Source organism: Habropoda laboriosa, unplaced genomic scaffold (genome assembly GCF_001263275.1).
Source record: "Habropoda laboriosa isolate 0110345459 unplaced genomic scaffold, ASM126327v1 scaffold92, whole genome shotgun sequence".
Classification (NCBI taxonomy): Eukaryota; Metazoa; Arthropoda; class Insecta; order Hymenoptera; family Apidae; genus Habropoda; species Habropoda laboriosa.
The window spans coordinates 2363960-2381426 of NW_017100268.1; the positions used below are offsets into that span (position 1 = coordinate 2363960).

The following is a 17467-nucleotide window of genomic DNA, read 5'->3' on the forward strand; positions in this document are numbered from 1 at the left end:
TACACTGTAGCACGGTTTATAGAAAAATTACAATCAGAGAAAAACGGCTTATAAAAAAAAAATATTAGATTTTCTCCTACGAATTTATTTGTTAATTATAACTTTTCAATAAACCCAGCTTGTGTGTGACATTGAATCACATAATGTGCATAGAGAGAAGTGTGTAATCAAGAATGTTTTGTTTGTGCTACCACAGGAATATTTGAAATTTTTATGGGTAGATTCATTTCTTAATTACAACCTTATCGTTTTGACATATAAGTATTAAAGTTTTAATTCTACGTATCTACATGCATCATATGTTAATTTCAAGTCAAACAGTTGGTCAGACGCAAAGATAAACGTCATACAAACAATTATATATATGTATATGTGTATATATATATATATATATATAATATATATGCTTCAATTTCTCTGCATAACAATACTACAATCAAAAACAATCTTGATCAGTGTAAACAATTTATTTTACATAAGAGCAATACTCTGACATCAAAAAAGCGATAATAATTGATAATGTATAGTAATAAATAAAGTATGAAATGTAAATAATGGGTATTTACAAGTATGTAAATGGCAAAAAAGCTATAACAGAGACAAAATAATTGTTTCATCTTTCGTAAATATAATCTCGTATGTATTTGCAATAGATTCTGTCGCTTGTTTGCAAAAAGTACATCTTACGTCAATGTCGCATCATGTAATACCTGTACACTTAGAACCTAGAAAACGTGCAACCATAACACGTACCAACATGTAAGATGCCAGTGTTTCTCGCATGTAACAAACACGTGACAGATTCAATAAAAAACACATACTAATAGTATCCAGCATGAGTGCTTATTTTCTATAATAATTCACCTATAATATTTAAAGGGAGCACCATGATAAACACACATGCGGCTCTAAATCCCACTTGGAAAATTGATTAAAAATCTCGTGCTCATACTCTCGATTAACTTACGTTAACATAAATGCACAATTCCAATCCAGCACACTACACCACAATCATCACTCCCCACTTCTACCAATTTTTATGCATGAATCAAAGTTAAACTTTGATTTCAAATAAAAATATATAAGCAAAAATGTTACACGAGAATATGACAAAATATCACAGTTCCGAGTTTGAAAAGTCGCTTCTGAGAATCATGGCTCTCCCTATCCTTCTTTTATCCATATTCCAAGACAGTCATGAACTGTAAGACATCCTAGTTAACAACAATCCTACATCCTACTATGAGATTATCTATTTCAGAAATTGTAACGTTTAATAGTAATACATAGTCATATACAACTTGCTAAGGATGCTGTAAACTGTATACTGGCTGCTAAATGTTCCAAGTGAATACTGTATGTATAATGTATGTAAAAAGTCAGAGGTGATACATAGATTCAGAGCATATGGTGTAAATGAAGCCTAATTTTATTGTTTAAAGATTAATTGTTCAAGTTATGAAAACCGAAATAACGATGCGCAGTCTGCAATTTATTTCTATGGAAGAGTGATGAATAAACTACTAATAATGAAAAAATGTTACGTAGAAAATACATAATAATTCGCTTAAGTATTAAAAATATTAAATTTTAATACTTATATAATTATCCATCACTCTCCTTAAAACTTAGATATAAAATCAATCGATTTTAAAGTGATGTACATTTCTATTTTCAGTATATATAAAATTGAAGATGGAATGCTGGTGTATAAAATTTTATTAGTACATTTCTGCTCTTCTCCTATACTTTATATTTTTCTGAGTATTGCATTTGAAGAATGATGTCCCACTTTTTTCGTTACAGAATATAAAAATGTGATTAATGTAGCATTTATGGACAAAGCTAAACAATAGTATACAGCATTCCTTTCTTCTTTATGTTACTCTCGTTTGAAAGGTACAACGTTACTTCTCATTCAATATTCCTAGTATCATTCGCATTCCTGAATTAATTTTTATTTGATTACTTCTATAGGTAACACATAAGTAACAAATGCGTCCTATGTTAAAAATATTTCCAAAATGCTATAATTATACTTTTTATTAAAGTACTTCGTAAATCTATAAAAACAAAATGTCCATAACACATAAAAAACATAACTACTTGCACGAAACTATGGAATATTAAATTGAGAAATTGTTTGTACTCATAACCGCTGACATATTATTTAGTCAAATAGACGCATCGTAAAACGGCATGACAGTCAAGGCTAAATATTCTGAACATTTCAACAAATTGCACAGTTTAAAGTTAATTGAGATTATCTCATCTCCCTCGACATAAACACGATACTTTAAAAAAAGTACCTGCACAAATCGATTATCTTAATACAATACTTGTGACTAAATATTTACATCAATGCGTTTTACAGCTTCAGTCTATTAAGCTTCTGAATCGCGACAGCCTTTGAACTTTCGCAATATGCGACATTTTATGAAATTATTATTAAACTAATCATTTATCGCAATACCACTTAAGTTTCCTACTGAGCAGGTGGTTGTGGCTCGCTAGGCATATTAGGGTTTGGATATGGCGACAAAAATGAATAATTCGGATAAGGTGGTGGTGGATGTGGGAATGGAGGGTAATAATTAGGCGGATGTGAAGAAGGGGGTGCATAACTTCTATGTATATACGGATCTGCTGGTGGAGGAGGACCATGAAATGCTGTGTACATGCGAGCATATTCCGTATTGTAACTCGGTCCGCCATACGCTGGATATCCAGGAGCACCTGTTTCACAAACTTTATTTTAGTACAATTTATTTTTTAAATCAACATTATGAAATAAAAAAATTTGAACTTACCACCTGGTGGATAAGTTGCTGAAGAACCGGGTGCGGGAGGATAATGTTGTGAATATGGGTCATACGGTCCCGGTGGATAAGGTCCAGGGTAACGACTACTCGTAGGATGACTAAACGCAGTAGGTATATGCGTATCATCCCTAGTGGGAGTAGTTGCAACCGTTGTAGTTACCATCGCTTCTGCACCTTTTGCTTCTGTGGTATTTACTAATGTTTTGGCAGTAGTATTAGGTACTTGCGAATATGCAGGTGGCACATTCATCATTGTCCTCTCTTCCATAGGTTTCCCCAAGTCTGGTTGTGCCTTAGCGGTATCCATTGGTAATCTAGGATTCGCTGCGTGAGGGGGCACACCAGGGAAATACGTTCCATAAGGAGTAGACAATGATCGTGATCGAGGATCACTATAATCATAGTATCGAGGATACTGAGCGTAAGGATAACCTTGTGGAACATTAGGAGGCTCGCTTTGCATGGAACTTTCACGCATACTTGGTTCTGTTGTTTTTGGAGATGTCATGGTATTTGTTCCAGTACACATAGATGTAGTAGAGGAGCCAATAGTTGAGTCCGTTATACTTTTAGATATTTCCGTGCCTCGTAATGCAGGTGTTGGTGGTACTTGCATAGTCGACGGTATAGACTGCGTTAACAGCGGTGGTAATGGACCAGATGATGTTGATTGCGTTGCAACTTGTGATGCGGCTTGAGATATTGCTTGAGGCGGTATTTGTGGTGGTCCTTGTGACGATAACTGAGGAGATATCTGAAGTGGTATTTGTGAAGGTAACTGTGGTGGTACTTGCAATGATACTTGAGGTGGTACTTGAGGTGATACTTGTGACTGTACTTGTGGCTGTATTTGCGATGGTACTTGAGGCTGTATTTGAGGAGATGGATCTTCAATTATAATATCATCACTGGACGCATCTCTTTTTTCTGTTTGAGTTGGAAAACTATGCCCATAATTTGTTAATGTATCAGCTGTTTTCGTAATTTCTTTTTCAATCAAAGGAGAACACTGTTTATCTATTTTTGACGACAATTCTGTTTCCGTTTGATCATGCTGCGTTTGAACACTTTGCGCAGTTACAGAATCCGAAGTATACACTTGATTATTTTCTTCAGATGACTTTTGTAGAGAAGTATCGGTATCTGAATTGGTTACGCGGTTATGATTAGGAGGACTATAATCTGTGTTCGAACTTACTTCAGCAACTACATCCTCCAATCTGACTTCTTCCACCCTTTGTTCTGTTCTAACTTGACCATCTGAAGAGTTCGAATTTTCTCCAAGTGTCGAATGATCTACCGGTTCTTGTTTTACTTTTGGTAATCTTTGTAGAGAAACTTGATTAGTTAAAGTAACTTGACTCAAATAAGGTTTAGCAGTTGCGGTAGCAACGGGTTTTGGTCTTTTTGAGGCTTCTTTGTCAGCAAACGGCCTGTAGTTAGGACCACTTCCCGGCTTATTGATTGAACGACCACTTGGTTGATTACTTGAAGATGATTTCGGTATTATAGAGATAGCTGAATTATTTCTTAGTGGAAATCCGACTTCTGGTTTTGAATTCCTCTGCGTAACTGACGATACACCTATAAATATTTCAACATAAAAACAAAAAAGTTAAAAATTAAGAAACTATCATCATAACAACACAATTATTAACATACCTTTTTTCGGCTCTTCTTCTCGCTTTTGTTGATTCAGCTTAAGAGCTGTTCGAATAGCAATAATTTTACCCGATTCCAATTGCATATAAATGCCCTTTGGACTTTTCAGTACCATCACTCGTTGACCAGCTTTCAATACAATACTTCCTTTATCAGGTGAATTTGTAGGAATAACAACATCTAAAGGTAACGTCATTTCTTGAGCGCTCATTCCTTGCCTCTGCCATACTTCTGCTGGTATCCATCGACTTCCCGTCACACTTCGTGAACCTAAACCTTCAGCACCACGTTGCTGCATTGGTCTAACCGACGCAACTGGCTTAGAAGTAGTACTGCTATCACCACCTCGAATTGCTCGAATTTGTAATCCACCTGCTACAATAACATAGCATACAAAATACACATATTTTTATGAAAAATGAATGTAATAAACTTAACAATACAGAAATTGTACAATTCTAAATTACTTGAATTAAATTTTAGAATGAATCGTACCCCGAGTAGCAGTATTTCCGGGAACATAGTTGTAACTAGGTCTGGAACAATTAGCTGCCATTTTTTCAAGTTCGTAACCACGCCGAGCTAATCGTTTCTCGGCTTGACTAAGTTTCTTGTCTTTTCTATCGACAAGAAGACTCTCATGATGGAATGGCTGTTTTGTTAACAACGAAGAATGTCGTTCTAACACACGATGCATGACTTCATCAGTATAACTGTCTTTTGTTTGTGAAAAATCTTGTACTTGACTATCTTCTTCCCAATCCCAAGATAATGTAGTTGCTTCTTTTAGTGACAGATGAGCATCTGGATTGCATTGATCAACAACACGATCTGCCATTCCTTGCTTACTAATTTGTCTGTCATATATTTTTCTTTCTAAACAATTGTCAGTGACCAAACGATAAACAAAACAAGGTTTTTGTTGTCCATATCTATATACTCTACATACAGCTTGTGTATCATGACAAGGATTCCAAGAAGCATCAAACACAATGGCACGATTAGCGCCAACAAGATTAATGCCAAGTGAACCAGCACGTGTTGAAACAAGAAAAAGGTGAATTTTTGGATTGTTATTAAATTCGTTAATAAGCTTCTCTCTCTCTAAAGCACTAGTACTACCATCCAGCCTATAATAATTTACATTTTTAATCCAAGCATCTGTTTGCCCATCTGGATATTTCAAACTATTTCTAGCTAAAAAATCTTCAATAAGATTCAATGTAAATAATGATTGAGAAAATGCTAAAACACGGTCACCAAGTTTAATAGCTTCTTCCAAAATACAAAAGAAAATTGTCATTTTTGCAGATGCATCAATTAATCCTGGTACATATCCTTTCATTAACTCTGTTGCCTGTAAGTAAAAAAATAAATTAGTCGCTTACAGATGAATATTACTTATTTTTTATTCATTATATTTACCCAATCATATGGGATTCCAGGATCTTCTTTTCCACTTGGAAAACTTTTACAATCCTTTTCTTCATCTTTTGTAAGAATTTCGTCATCTGATTTATCTTCTTTATCTTTATCTAGTAAGTCTTCTTTATCTTTTTCATCTTCTTTTACTAAATCACTTTGATTTAGTCGAGGACTATGCAATGAATTATGACTTTGCACAGATCTAGATACTGGAGTCTGGCAGTTTGACTCAGAACTATAGCCTGAGCTTGTAGACAAATTATTTTGATGAATTGTCTGACTCTGTACACCAACACTTGATGTCATCTCTTTGTTACCTTTGGTTTTCTCAGATCCTGAATTTTGAATATGAGTACTAGGTTGTTGGGATTTTGATTCATCGGAGCGTGTATTAATATCTGAATTATGATTATTACTATAATCATAAGATTGGTTTTGATAATTTTGTGATGGAAAGTAATTATTCTGATATCGATTCACATTAGGATTTACATCCCGATAATACGGATCGTTACACTGATCAGATTGAAATGATTGAGAATAATTTCTTTGCCAATAAGGATCCTCTGGTCCTTTCATTTGATTTACTTGATTCTGATGTGCTCCATCTGATGAATAATTTGATAACACACTGTTTTGAGGCTGTGTTTGGTTTACAGGATAATTATTTGTAGAATTCGTAGATGAACCTCCACTTTGACGATCTGTTGAAAATTCGTGGGATGGGTTAGCTGCTGATGTATAATTTTGAGTTTGTTGTTGATTATCAGGTCTAGGGTACAGTTGATCACTTTGATTTAAAGAGGTTGGTGCTTGCTGATTTTGAGAATATGGAAGAGATTGATTCTGAGATTGTTGCATTTGTCCCTGTTGAGAAGAACCATATCTATGAGCTGGAGTTGGTGGAATTGGTGCTGAAGCTTGATGATTAGGGCCATATGCATGATTTGCACTTGATGGAGCTCCTGTTTGATTTTGTACATTAGGTGGATAAGATTGACTTTGTGGTGTTGATGGAGACATAAGATGTGAGTATCCATGCATAGTATTCTGTGCATTAGAAACTGGCCCTTGCTGATCTTGAGGATATCCATGTGTTTGAGTAGGAGCATTTGGAACAGATTGGCTTGTGGGGTATGAAGATGAATTCTGTGGTACATTTATTTGATTTTGAGTTGCTGCAGGATACCCACGCATTTGATTTTGTGGAATTGAACCTTGATTTGATGAATTTGTCATATATGGATGAGGTTGGCTTTGTGACATATGATTTGGAGATTGCTGATTAAAATTAAGTGATGTTTGTGATGAAGGATTTGGATTTACTTGGGTGGGATAATTGTGGGGTTGATTAGGTAATGGCATATTTTGTGGTTGTGAGCCAGCATAAGTATGAGAAGAACTTTGCAAGGGAAGATTTTGATTTTGTTGATTCGGCGAAAAGCCACGATTTTGACCAGATGTTGCATTCTGTCCTTGTTGACTTGGAAGATAACCAGCAGTTGGAGTTTGAGATGTTGAATTTTGACTTTGTTGATTTCCACCATATCCTAGTGTAGAATTTTGTAATGATTGACCTTCATTTCGTGAGTACATTGAATTTGTTTGGCCTGTTGCAGAATTATAATTTTGAGTTTGATTTGAAGCATATGGAGAATAATCTGGTAGTGGCATATTTGTAGATTGATTTGGCATCTGTGATTGAAAAGACGACTGATTTGGAACTTGAGAATAATTATTAGATCCCTGATTTATATTTGATGCATAATTACGTCCATGATCTTGATAAGGATAAGATTGACGTGAAAACATTCCAGGTACTTCATAATTGTTTCCTTGATTCTGATCTGGACGAAATTCTGAATTGGAGGGAGTATTTGGATACCTTTGAGAATGATTATTTGCAGATTGCTCATTGTTTGACATATAATTTTGTGGTTGATTAGGATAATTTTGTGAAGCATTGTACCCTGGAGTTTGTGCATATGTTTGGAAGGACTGATTTCCATACCTTTGTGATCCTTGGTTATTATAAAACTCATTGTATTCTCCATGATTATTATCATTCCTATAATAAGTATTTTGCTCATTTGATCTGTAATTCTGATAACTATGGGGATAAGAATTTTGTGACATAGAATTTGAATACCCTGAATTATTCATTGGTATAGGAGGATAATTAGAATAATTATTTTGTTTTGAAGTGGTATGTGAGGTATCAGACTCTACATTATCAGTGTTAGATGATGAAGAGGCATTAGGCTGTACACTAGCTGCAGGTTTATTTTTTATTGTTGTATTTGTTTTCTTTCCTTTCTTGGATTCCCCTTTCGTTTGTCGTGCTTTGGAACGTTTACCTCCGGGAGCAGGTTTTTCACCCATTGTTTCTTCTAAATCCAAATCATCTTCTTCATTAGCCTGCCGTTTGCGCAGAAAATGATACAAAATATCAGGATGATTCCAAATTTTACAACATACTGCAAAAGCCTTCAATGGATTAGGTACAGCACGTGTTTTAACTACTTGATTCATAAAGGTGTCATATAATTTTCGTTGATGCGGTGTCATTCTAACAAGAAGAATGTATTCCTCTTTACGTGGTAAAGAGACTTGCAATACAGAATGGGACCTTCTTTGTACAAAACCTTCTAATAAAGCATGTAATACATGCGCACGATATCTCATTAAACGTATGTCTTGTGGTGTTGAATCAATACATTGTCCATTCTGAATTGGTCTTTCAAACATATTACAGAATTCGCTTTTAGTTCCGAGATAATTCGGTCTTACAAAGTCAACCATACACCAATATTCTAAAAGATTATTTTGTAATGGATAACCAGTTAATACAATCCTACGTTTTGTGCGCATTTGTTTCAAAGCCATACTAATACTAGCATGAGAATTTTTTATTCTATGACCTTCATCACATATAACTAAATCAGGTCCCGGATTAACTAAAGCTGTATGCATTTCATCTAGTAATCCTTTATTCTTGTCTTCTTCTTCAACATCAACAGTATCTTTGAAAGGTTGCCCACGTTTTCTTTTTGCTTTGTTTGGTTTTTTTAAAGATAACTGTCTATACAATTCATACCCAATTAATAAAACACCACCTCCTACTTGCCAATCTTGAATTATTTTTGCCCTTGCTGTCATGGTTTTGTGAGAATCGTTTAAAATATGCAAACGAAAATGTCGTGGTCTCATTTCCATACCAATACAAGCATCTACACTGAATGGAGTTTTAACTTTCTCAATTTCCTTTTTCTCTTCACTAACTATTTCTTCTTTTGTTGTACAAGTACCTTCCTCTTTTTTAATTACTTCTTCTGGTTCCTTTTTTATATTAACTTCTGTATTTATAGAGGGTAAAGTATTCTTAAAACAATCTTTCCTTGATTCTTGATCTGATTCTTGAGTTGATCGATGTGTATAGTTAGGGAAAGTATTAGTAGAATTATCATAATTAGAATACATTGGCTCAGTATGATGACTTTCTATTCCATGATACAAAGTATTAGGATTTCGAGTTTCCATACCAGGATACATAGGGGCTTGTGGCTGGTTTTCTAAACCAGGATATATGTTACTGGAATTCTGACTTTCCACTCCAAATTTTGTATCTGGCATGCTGGGCCTCTGTTGCATGCCATGACAATTTACTTCTGATTTCATTGTATCAAAAGTAGACATTGGATTGGGATTTGCATTATACAATGCATTTTGTGAAATATCACTATGGTAATTTTCATTCATATGTACTTGTGAATCTGACATATTTTTATTTAGCACAGTATCCTGCACATAACCAGGTATATTATGAGGTTCATATCCTTGATGAACATATGGATTCTCTGGCATAATATTTATAGGTTGAGATGTATTTTCTTGTCCAAAACGATGTGCTGATTCTGTACTAATAGGCCTTGAGATATTTGACATACTTGACATATTTGACATGTCACTTTGATTTCCACCTTCATCTTTAACTTCTTGTTTAAATTCTATACCAGCTTCTGATTTAATACCTAAGATTTTGCCATGTTTTTCTGGGGCATTAGGATCTTCATATGGTAACCACATATTAAATTCTGCTAACCAATTTTGTAATGTATTAATGGGCATAATACAAAGAACTGTTTTAGCAGTAGTGCATCGAAAAAAAATATCACAAAAGCTAGCAACTTGAAGTGTTTTTCCTAAACCCATACTATGAGCAAGAATACAACCAAAACCAGAACTAGTTTTGAATCTCTCAATGCTTTCAACAATATTGTCATAAAGAAAACGAATACCACCAATTTGATGAGGTTTAATAATACGGGCTACCTGTGGAGCTAAAAATACATCAGGCTCTGTTTCAGGATGACCCACATTTATTAACACTCTACCATGTTCATCTGGAATGTTGTATCTATCATTAGTATGCATGCCAGAATTGGATGGATCATCTTCGTTGTCTGTTTCTTCTTCTCCACTTGGGTCACTTAAAACTATACAATCATCATCCGAACTTTCGCTAGAACTAGATATTGTAACCACATCTTTGCCTTTAGCTGCTTTCTGAGACTTTGGTCCAATTAACATTTTTTTAGTAGCATGCATTTGTTTTTCACGTAAAGCCTCTTCAGCTTCTAGATCCGAGATTTCGGAATCTGAGTAATATTCAGATCTATCCATAGGTTCCTTTTTGGGAACTACAGGAGATATGCTCACAGAAGGAGTCATCATTCGAATTCTTTGTTGCAACATATTGGGACCAGTAGGACGATTTGCAACTCGAGAAATTGATGTTTGTGCTCCTTGATAAACACCTCTACCTTTTTGCCACCGAGATCCTTCTACCGATCTTCTTTGTATTTGATTTGTTTGCATGCTAGAAATAGTCTGAGATCCAGTTCCAGATCCAGAATTTACTTTAAGAAGTACTGTATTTGGTAAGCGAACTGGCGCAGATGGTGACGATGACGAAGATGAATGTGATATTGTAGTACCTGCTTGATTTTGTTTTCCTTGTAAAAGACTAATTACTCTTGTTTGTGTTTTATTATTTTGTCTGTTTATTGCTATCTGTCGTTGAACTTCACGAATAATTCTTTGTTGTTCTTGTACCCTTCGAAGACGTTCCATTTCTTGTCTCTGAGCTGATAAAGTAGCTTCATCAAGCTGAGTTTCATCCATAACTTCACGAATATTTCTCCTCATATTTGCTAATTTCTTTTCTGCTTTTGTTTCACATTCTGATGTAGATCCTTCAGTTCCATCATCTTTTTTCTGCTTCTTTTTAATTGTATCAGAATGTTCTGAATCAGCATGCCTCTTGTTGCTGTCAGTACTTTCTTCTCCCATGGAATGACTTTCATGTTTGTCATTTTCATGTCCTATGCTTTCTTCATCATCTGTGTCCTTTGAAATTGGTTTCCCAAGTAAATCTGCTTCAGATACTTCTTGACCCTCTATCGGGGCTCCTTTTAAGATAAGTAATTAGTATTAGTGACATAATATCACAATGTAATATTATTATAGAAAAGTAATATTATACAAACCTTCCAATGGCAAAGTATCCAATATATTAACTGGTTCCTCATCATCCTCTTCAGGTGGAGAATGATGTTGCCGTTCTGATTCCAAACGTACACCAATTTGTGAATCAATAGTTTCATCTAAATCCATATCGTCTCCTGAACCTTCAGAACGTATTTCTTCTATTTCCTCTGACTGCAATGTATCATTTCTTTTGTCATGTTCTCCATCAGACGTTTCACCACTAGATTCCTCTGAACTTTCATCATTTCCAGTTTGAGGCTCTACATTGTTCATGTTTGTATTTGTTGAAGTTTCATTCGACATTACTGCTTCATTAGGTTTAGGGCCTGCACGAGGAGTCACACGTTCTATAGTGACATCCCCAATACGTGTTAAAAAACTGTCCAAACTATTTGACATGTTGTGTAAAGTTCATTAAGTCACAATGTGTTTTACTAAAATTTTGTATGAAATCATGGAATGTCTTGTCACTTTCCTGTGTAACACTAATAATTAAGTTGCTTTTATATCACTTATACCATTTATCCATAATTTTATTTTCTTTTATGCCTGTAATAAGAAATGTATTCCTTTGTAAGTACAATTTTAAAAAACAATAATAATTTATTTTAAAAAACTATAAAATTAAAAGAATTTTTATCTAAAGTGATATACAAATAATGAGAATTAAAATCCAAAAAAAGAGAAATGCAAAACAGACAGCACAAAAGGAAAATATTGCGTTTTATGCATACATTTACTGTAAATTGAATTTGACAATTTATTATAAACCCTCAATGTAAAAATATAGTATTCAATAACTTTAAGTGAATAATAATTCATTTATGGAATACATTGCTATATCACATACAATCATTTTAAACAATGCAGATATATAACAATACATTTGTATTTCATACAAAATGTAAAGTATATAAAACAAAATTTACTTTGTTACATATGAAGCAATACAAATAAACAATTAATTAATATTAAGATTAAGATATCTGAACATTAGAATAGAAATTAATAGTTATAAAGTTACATTTAGATATGTTTACTTGGAAGAATGCATGCGTGACATATTATTGAGATACATAAAGGTATGAAAACAAAATAGTCCAAAACAGTGTATAACCTATGAATTATTATAAACACTTGCAATTAAACACACTTGTTGAGAGATTAGCTTAGTTACATTTTCGAGCTCACGAACAAACTCTAACGGCAACGGTTTGGACCATACTGTTTAATGAAAGGGTCATAGCGGAAGCACAATTTAGTTTGTGACGCCGTAACCGAAGAAGTCGAAGTAAGGTATTCATAATGTTCCAAGTAATTTAGAGTAGCTGTCAAACAGGGGGAATGAAAGTAGTCCAGAATGTTTGTTTTTGGACGAGCCGATCCGGCTCAACGATTAACACTAGGAAATCGCGTCGTTTAGCAACCGGCGTCAGCACGAATCTCACGCGCGTTGAACTCTACTTGCGATCCGCATTTACGACTGCTTAATTAGCCGTTAATTGCGGATTAAAAATAATGACACACACATACACACGTCCGATGGACGCCATAGCGTCGTTGTTCGCCGCTCGACGATCACGGTTCTCCGCAATGTCCGAAGATCAGCAAACAAGCCTTGTCACTCGGGTTAATGCACGCATCATTTCAACCTCGGCAGTCGATTTCTTTTCACTTAAAATGCATGACGAGGTCACGAGGACTCACTTTACCACCGAAACTTCACTTAAGTTCGCACGCGTCGCTCTCAAGCTTTCCGCGGCACTTTTTTTCACGCACTTTTTCTAACAAGTATATTCCACTCGGTGGAACGCCATCTTGGCTGCGCTATGAAACACATCCGTTGAGTGTTTGCGAGGGAACGACATCGCAACTTTATTTCGCCTTTTAATATCTTTTTGTTCTTTTCCTACCTTTGATTACTATTTTTAATAAACGACCTTCTTTATATTTGAAATAATTATCATTAAATAAATACTCATACGATCACATGAAGGCATTAGTGTGATTAGCCTTGTATTTTTTTTTTATTAATGACATCTTTTTTATTACTTAATTATTTTAATAAGTGAATTAATATGTTGAAATTTATGATCAACACTTTGAATCAAAATTATGAATATTAACACACCAAATTATAGTAAAGATTATTTTATTCATATTGTTATTGTATTACAATTACATAATAGTTTTTATATTAAAAACATACAGTAAAAACATTACATGTCTTTCTTTTTATATAAATATACGTAGATCATAGTAATTTCATTAATGTACCTTATTTATAAGGTATTTATCCAGATATTTACTTAATAAGTACAAGATTGATATACATAAATATGATTATACAAATATTATAACTAAAATTAGTACGATCTAATACTTAATATAGTATAATAGGGTACATGTCAAATTCTGTTAATTTAAACTAAGGAAAAACTGAGTTCACATAGTTAAATGTCTCTTCATTTATATATAGGGCATATAACATAAGATTGTTATTTATGCATTGCATGTGGTTTGATTTTCATTTGTGCTATAGAATGCTGACAATTTAGTAAAGGAAGCAAATAAATAAGTCTGTCAGCATTGATCGGATATAATGACAATAAACTTCAATTTGCACTTTCACATGCATCAATCCAATCATTATACACGTCTAAAGGTTCAGAAAGTAAATTAATTGTTGTTTGAAAGTCTTCTAGGCAGACTCTGCAAGTAATTCTTGCTGTGTTCCTTGACTTATCCCTATAAATAAAAAGAAAAAGCAGTAAAATACGAAATTTAAACAGTATAAGAATCGGCAGCAAATTTGTTATACCTACATCTTAACCTCACATGATTTTTCGTGATTACAAAACGGACAGTTAAATTGTATATCTAAAGGTTGAATAGCTTTTTTTTTACTTGGTGGCTTTCGTTTACTCTTTCTTCGGCCCATTACGTTTAAAATGTATTAAATTATACGGATTTTTACTAAAAATTTTACATTTAACATACACTACTTTATACCAAGCTTTGGTACATACTATTTATATTGTAAACTGTTGCGTACAATCAAGCGGTTATAGTATAACGCCATGCAGTTCGCAAAAAATTCCTAGGCTTGTGCGTAAGCATGAGATATGCTGTACAGTTTTAGAGATATATTAATAACATATTTTTAAAATATAATTTTTCATTTTGTATATAACAATGAAATTATTAAATTATATTGGTTAACTTGAGTCGTAAAGTTGACGATTAAGTATTATATCTGAATGATCAAATGCATTTGACTACTTATACATACACTAAACACGTGAGCGGGACACAAATATGAATTAAGTATTTGGGTCCTTAATAACACTAAGAAATATTTTTATATCAATAAGTTAAGCGATAATTATTATTGCTATTGTAATGTCATGAGTACTCTAACTGTGTATCCTTTAAAATAAGCAGTTCCATATTGTTACATATAATTCGTAAAATAAATATTATAGAAATAACCTTAATTTTGTATAGAAGTTTGTCTATACCTTTCCCATCTACAAGGGAAGCAGAAATTGTCTATCAAGTGTTGAGAGTTGATAAAGAACCTTCAAGAGGTAGTGTTACAAAAAATTTAACTTTAGATAACAATTTGTTGCAAGTGTAAGTTTTGATGTACAAGTATTATATTTATTTTAATATCTTATGTTTGATTATGTTTATGCATGTGTGTTACTATTATGTATTACTTTTTATAGATTATTTTCTGGGACTGAGGCACGAAAAGTTCGAGTGGCATTGACATCATTTTTTGATAGTTTAATTTTAGTAACAGAAACTATGCAAAAGTTTGGTTCACTTGAATCAATTTATAATTATTATTAAGTAAATGTTCATTGTTTATTGATTTCAAAATTGTTTCCATTTCATTATACGAAATGGAACATACACCTGCTCCATATGGACCAAGATCTGTTTATGGATATGCTTTATACATAGGTTCAAATATGCTCTTTCTCTTATTTTTATTATGGGCAGTAATACCAGATGAAGTTTTACATAATTTAGGGTTGACATATTGGCCTTCAAAGTACTGGGCTGTAGCCATTCCAATTTGGGCTTTAACTACTCTTGCTACATTTGCATTTATAATTTATCCAGCTATAAATTTATCTATGACTCCAGATATAGATGATATTGTTACTATTACAGATAAATATTCATGTTCCAGAAATGAAACTGTTTCAGGTGGTATATCTCCTGTATTTGATATTCCAATAACAGAAGTTTGTAGAAAGTTATATTTACCAAGAAAGGAAAAATAAATAAGATTTATAAAAATTTATTTTATTTTATTTCTTTCATTTTTCATTTTTGCATTCATTATTCTGTCAATGGTAAAAAATGTTATACTTGGATCTCTTTCACCTCACAGTCTTGACGTAAAAGAATTTCAATAAGATACTTGATTAGATATACTCATGCATAGAGAAACTTTGTTAATTCTGGAATACCACTCACTGCATAGAGACTTTGCCACTTTAATGTCAAACCTCAAAACTAATATCAAAACTCCCAAATCTAGATATCTAGATTGCAGGTACTTAGAGGAATTTTCCTTCGTCACTGTTAAAATTAGGCAATGGGGTTTCATAAGCACATTTCTATAAGCAAGTTAGTTGTTAGATAAGCATATACAATTCGTCTGTTTTTCATCGTGTTGTATGTAGACATATAGTTTCTATAATCGAGTAACTTCATTGACCAATCGTTTTTACTTTTGTATCAAAACTAATGAACTCCATTTCAGGACTCACTGGGACTTGATTTTTGAATTTTAAAAAGATAATCAAATATATAATTTAACTGAATAAGATTCAGTACTTTAAAGACATTAAAAGCTGTAGGATGTTATAAGAAGGTTAAGTTTGGCCCCATAGCAACACGTTTAGGATCGAGTAACAACATAATACATATAGGGTGAAGGTGTATGTGATTCAGACGAATACTAAACCTTTTAAGAAGATTCAGAGACCTTACTATTAATATACTCATCGGCATAAAATATCCAAAAAAATATTTTAATAATTTTCCAAACATAATATTAAGATTTTTATTTACACAATTTTTTTGAGAAATTGTATGCTAGTCTCTACGTCATACTAAACTGTATAATCTCGAATTTCATATATTGCGCAATTTGATAACGAGAATGTTATATAGTTTGGAGAAAAAAAGAGTGCGCAGTTGTTAGCTGTGTTCTACGACTACACATAAGAAGAAAATTATGGAAAGATTCGTTTTAGGGAATAAAATACTCGGAAAATCTGTCGATAATAATGAATGTAAGAATATTGCAAACCGGCCTATAGATACACAACGCGAAAACGATTTAAGAAAAAAATTAAAAAATAGAATTGAAACAAATACTATATTTTGTAGTTTTGAGCTTACACGTGTAAAGAATAATGATTTTTACAAAAGGTTCGTACACTACGCAGTTTGTAATACGTAAAGTGTTTTTACTCATATTTATAAAACTATTGGTTACTAGCTTTTTTATAGAAATGGATAAGTATCGTCCTCTTTTTTATGCGTTGACATGGCATACGAAAAATGAAGTAAACGATTCTTTATATTTAGACATATTTAATATAGTTTCGAACAACACACTTATACATCTTATAGCTAATAACTTAACTCGTGCTGATGTGCGATTTATTCTAAAGAAAGCTTTCGATTATGGTATACGTAATATTTTTGTATTAAGAGGAGGTAATTAAATATTTTAATGAAATATTTTATAATTAAAATTCTTTACAGTAAAAATTTTCACGATCAAAATTGGTAACAATGAAATTTCAGATTCTACAAATACAAGCAGCGATTTTCCATATGCAGTTGACTTAGTACGTTTTATAAGAAATCAATTTGGTGATATATTTTGTATATGTGTTGCTGGTTATCCAGAAATGCATCTAGAATCACCATCTAAAGAAATGGATTTGTTTTATTTAAAAGAAAAAGTACTTATA

The 17467-nt window shown here is 33.0% G+C and overlaps 5 protein-coding genes across 6 annotated transcripts in view; 3 read left to right on the forward strand and 2 right to left on the reverse strand.

Moving 5' to 3' along the window:
- Nucleotides 1-2482: 2482 nt before the first annotated feature.
- On the reverse strand, nt 2483-11957 carry LOC108573482. The gene is made up of 6 exons (XM_017935939.1): nt 11459-11957; nt 5910-11380; nt 4980-5841; nt 4485-4859; nt 2811-4406; nt 2483-2736 (listed from the first exon to the last, which is right to left on the reverse strand). The coding sequence occupies exons 1-6, from the start codon at nt 11856-11858 to the stop codon at nt 2486-2488; spliced, it is 8955 nt and encodes a 2984-aa protein (XP_017791428.1). The 5' UTR covers nt 11859-11957; the 3' UTR covers nt 2483-2485.
- Nucleotides 11958-13983: 2026 nt separating this feature from the next.
- Nucleotides 13984-14544, reverse strand: LOC108573483 (transcription elongation factor 1 homolog). Of its 2 annotated transcripts, none has more exons than XM_017935942.1 (2): nt 14293-14544; nt 13984-14200 (listed from the first exon to the last, which is right to left on the reverse strand). In XM_017935942.1, the coding sequence occupies exons 1-2, from the start codon at nt 14398-14400 to the stop codon at nt 14075-14077; spliced, it is 234 nt and encodes a 77-aa protein (XP_017791431.1). In that variant the 5' UTR covers nt 14401-14544; the 3' UTR covers nt 13984-14074. The 2 variants fall into 2 exon arrangements, with proteins under 2 accessions (XP_017791431.1, XP_017791429.1); XM_017935940.1 differs by having other exon boundaries at nt 13984-14207; nt 14285-14544.
- Nucleotides 14545-14822: 278 nt separating this feature from the next.
- On the forward strand, nt 14823-15317 carry LOC108573475 (EKC/KEOPS complex subunit Lage3). The gene is made up of 3 exons (XM_017935932.1): nt 14823-14883; nt 14967-15095; nt 15191-15317. Exons 1-3 carry the CDS (start codon nt 14867-14869, stop codon nt 15315-15317), a joined length of 273 nt encoding a protein of 90 aa, XP_017791421.1. The 5' UTR covers nt 14823-14866.
- Nucleotides 15318-15370: 53 nt separating this feature from the next.
- Nucleotides 15371-15757, forward strand: LOC108573400 (phosphatidylinositol N-acetylglucosaminyltransferase subunit P). Its single transcript, XM_017935841.1, has one exon. It carries the CDS (start codon nt 15371-15373, stop codon nt 15755-15757), a length of 387 nt encoding a protein of 128 aa, XP_017791330.1.
- An 857-nt stretch (nt 15758-16614) lies between these two features.
- LOC108573401 (methylenetetrahydrofolate reductase-like) overlaps nt 16615-17467 on the forward strand; it is a 1550-nt gene continuing 697 nt past the window's right edge. The window contains exons 1-3 of the mRNA XM_017935842.1: nt 16615-16916; nt 16987-17207; nt 17298-17458. Coding sequence (XP_017791331.1) covers nt 16720-16916; nt 16987-17207; nt 17298-17458 — 579 coding nt within the window. The 5' untranslated portion in view covers nt 16615-16719. The remainder of the gene's footprint in view (nt 16917-16986; nt 17208-17297; nt 17459-17467) is intronic.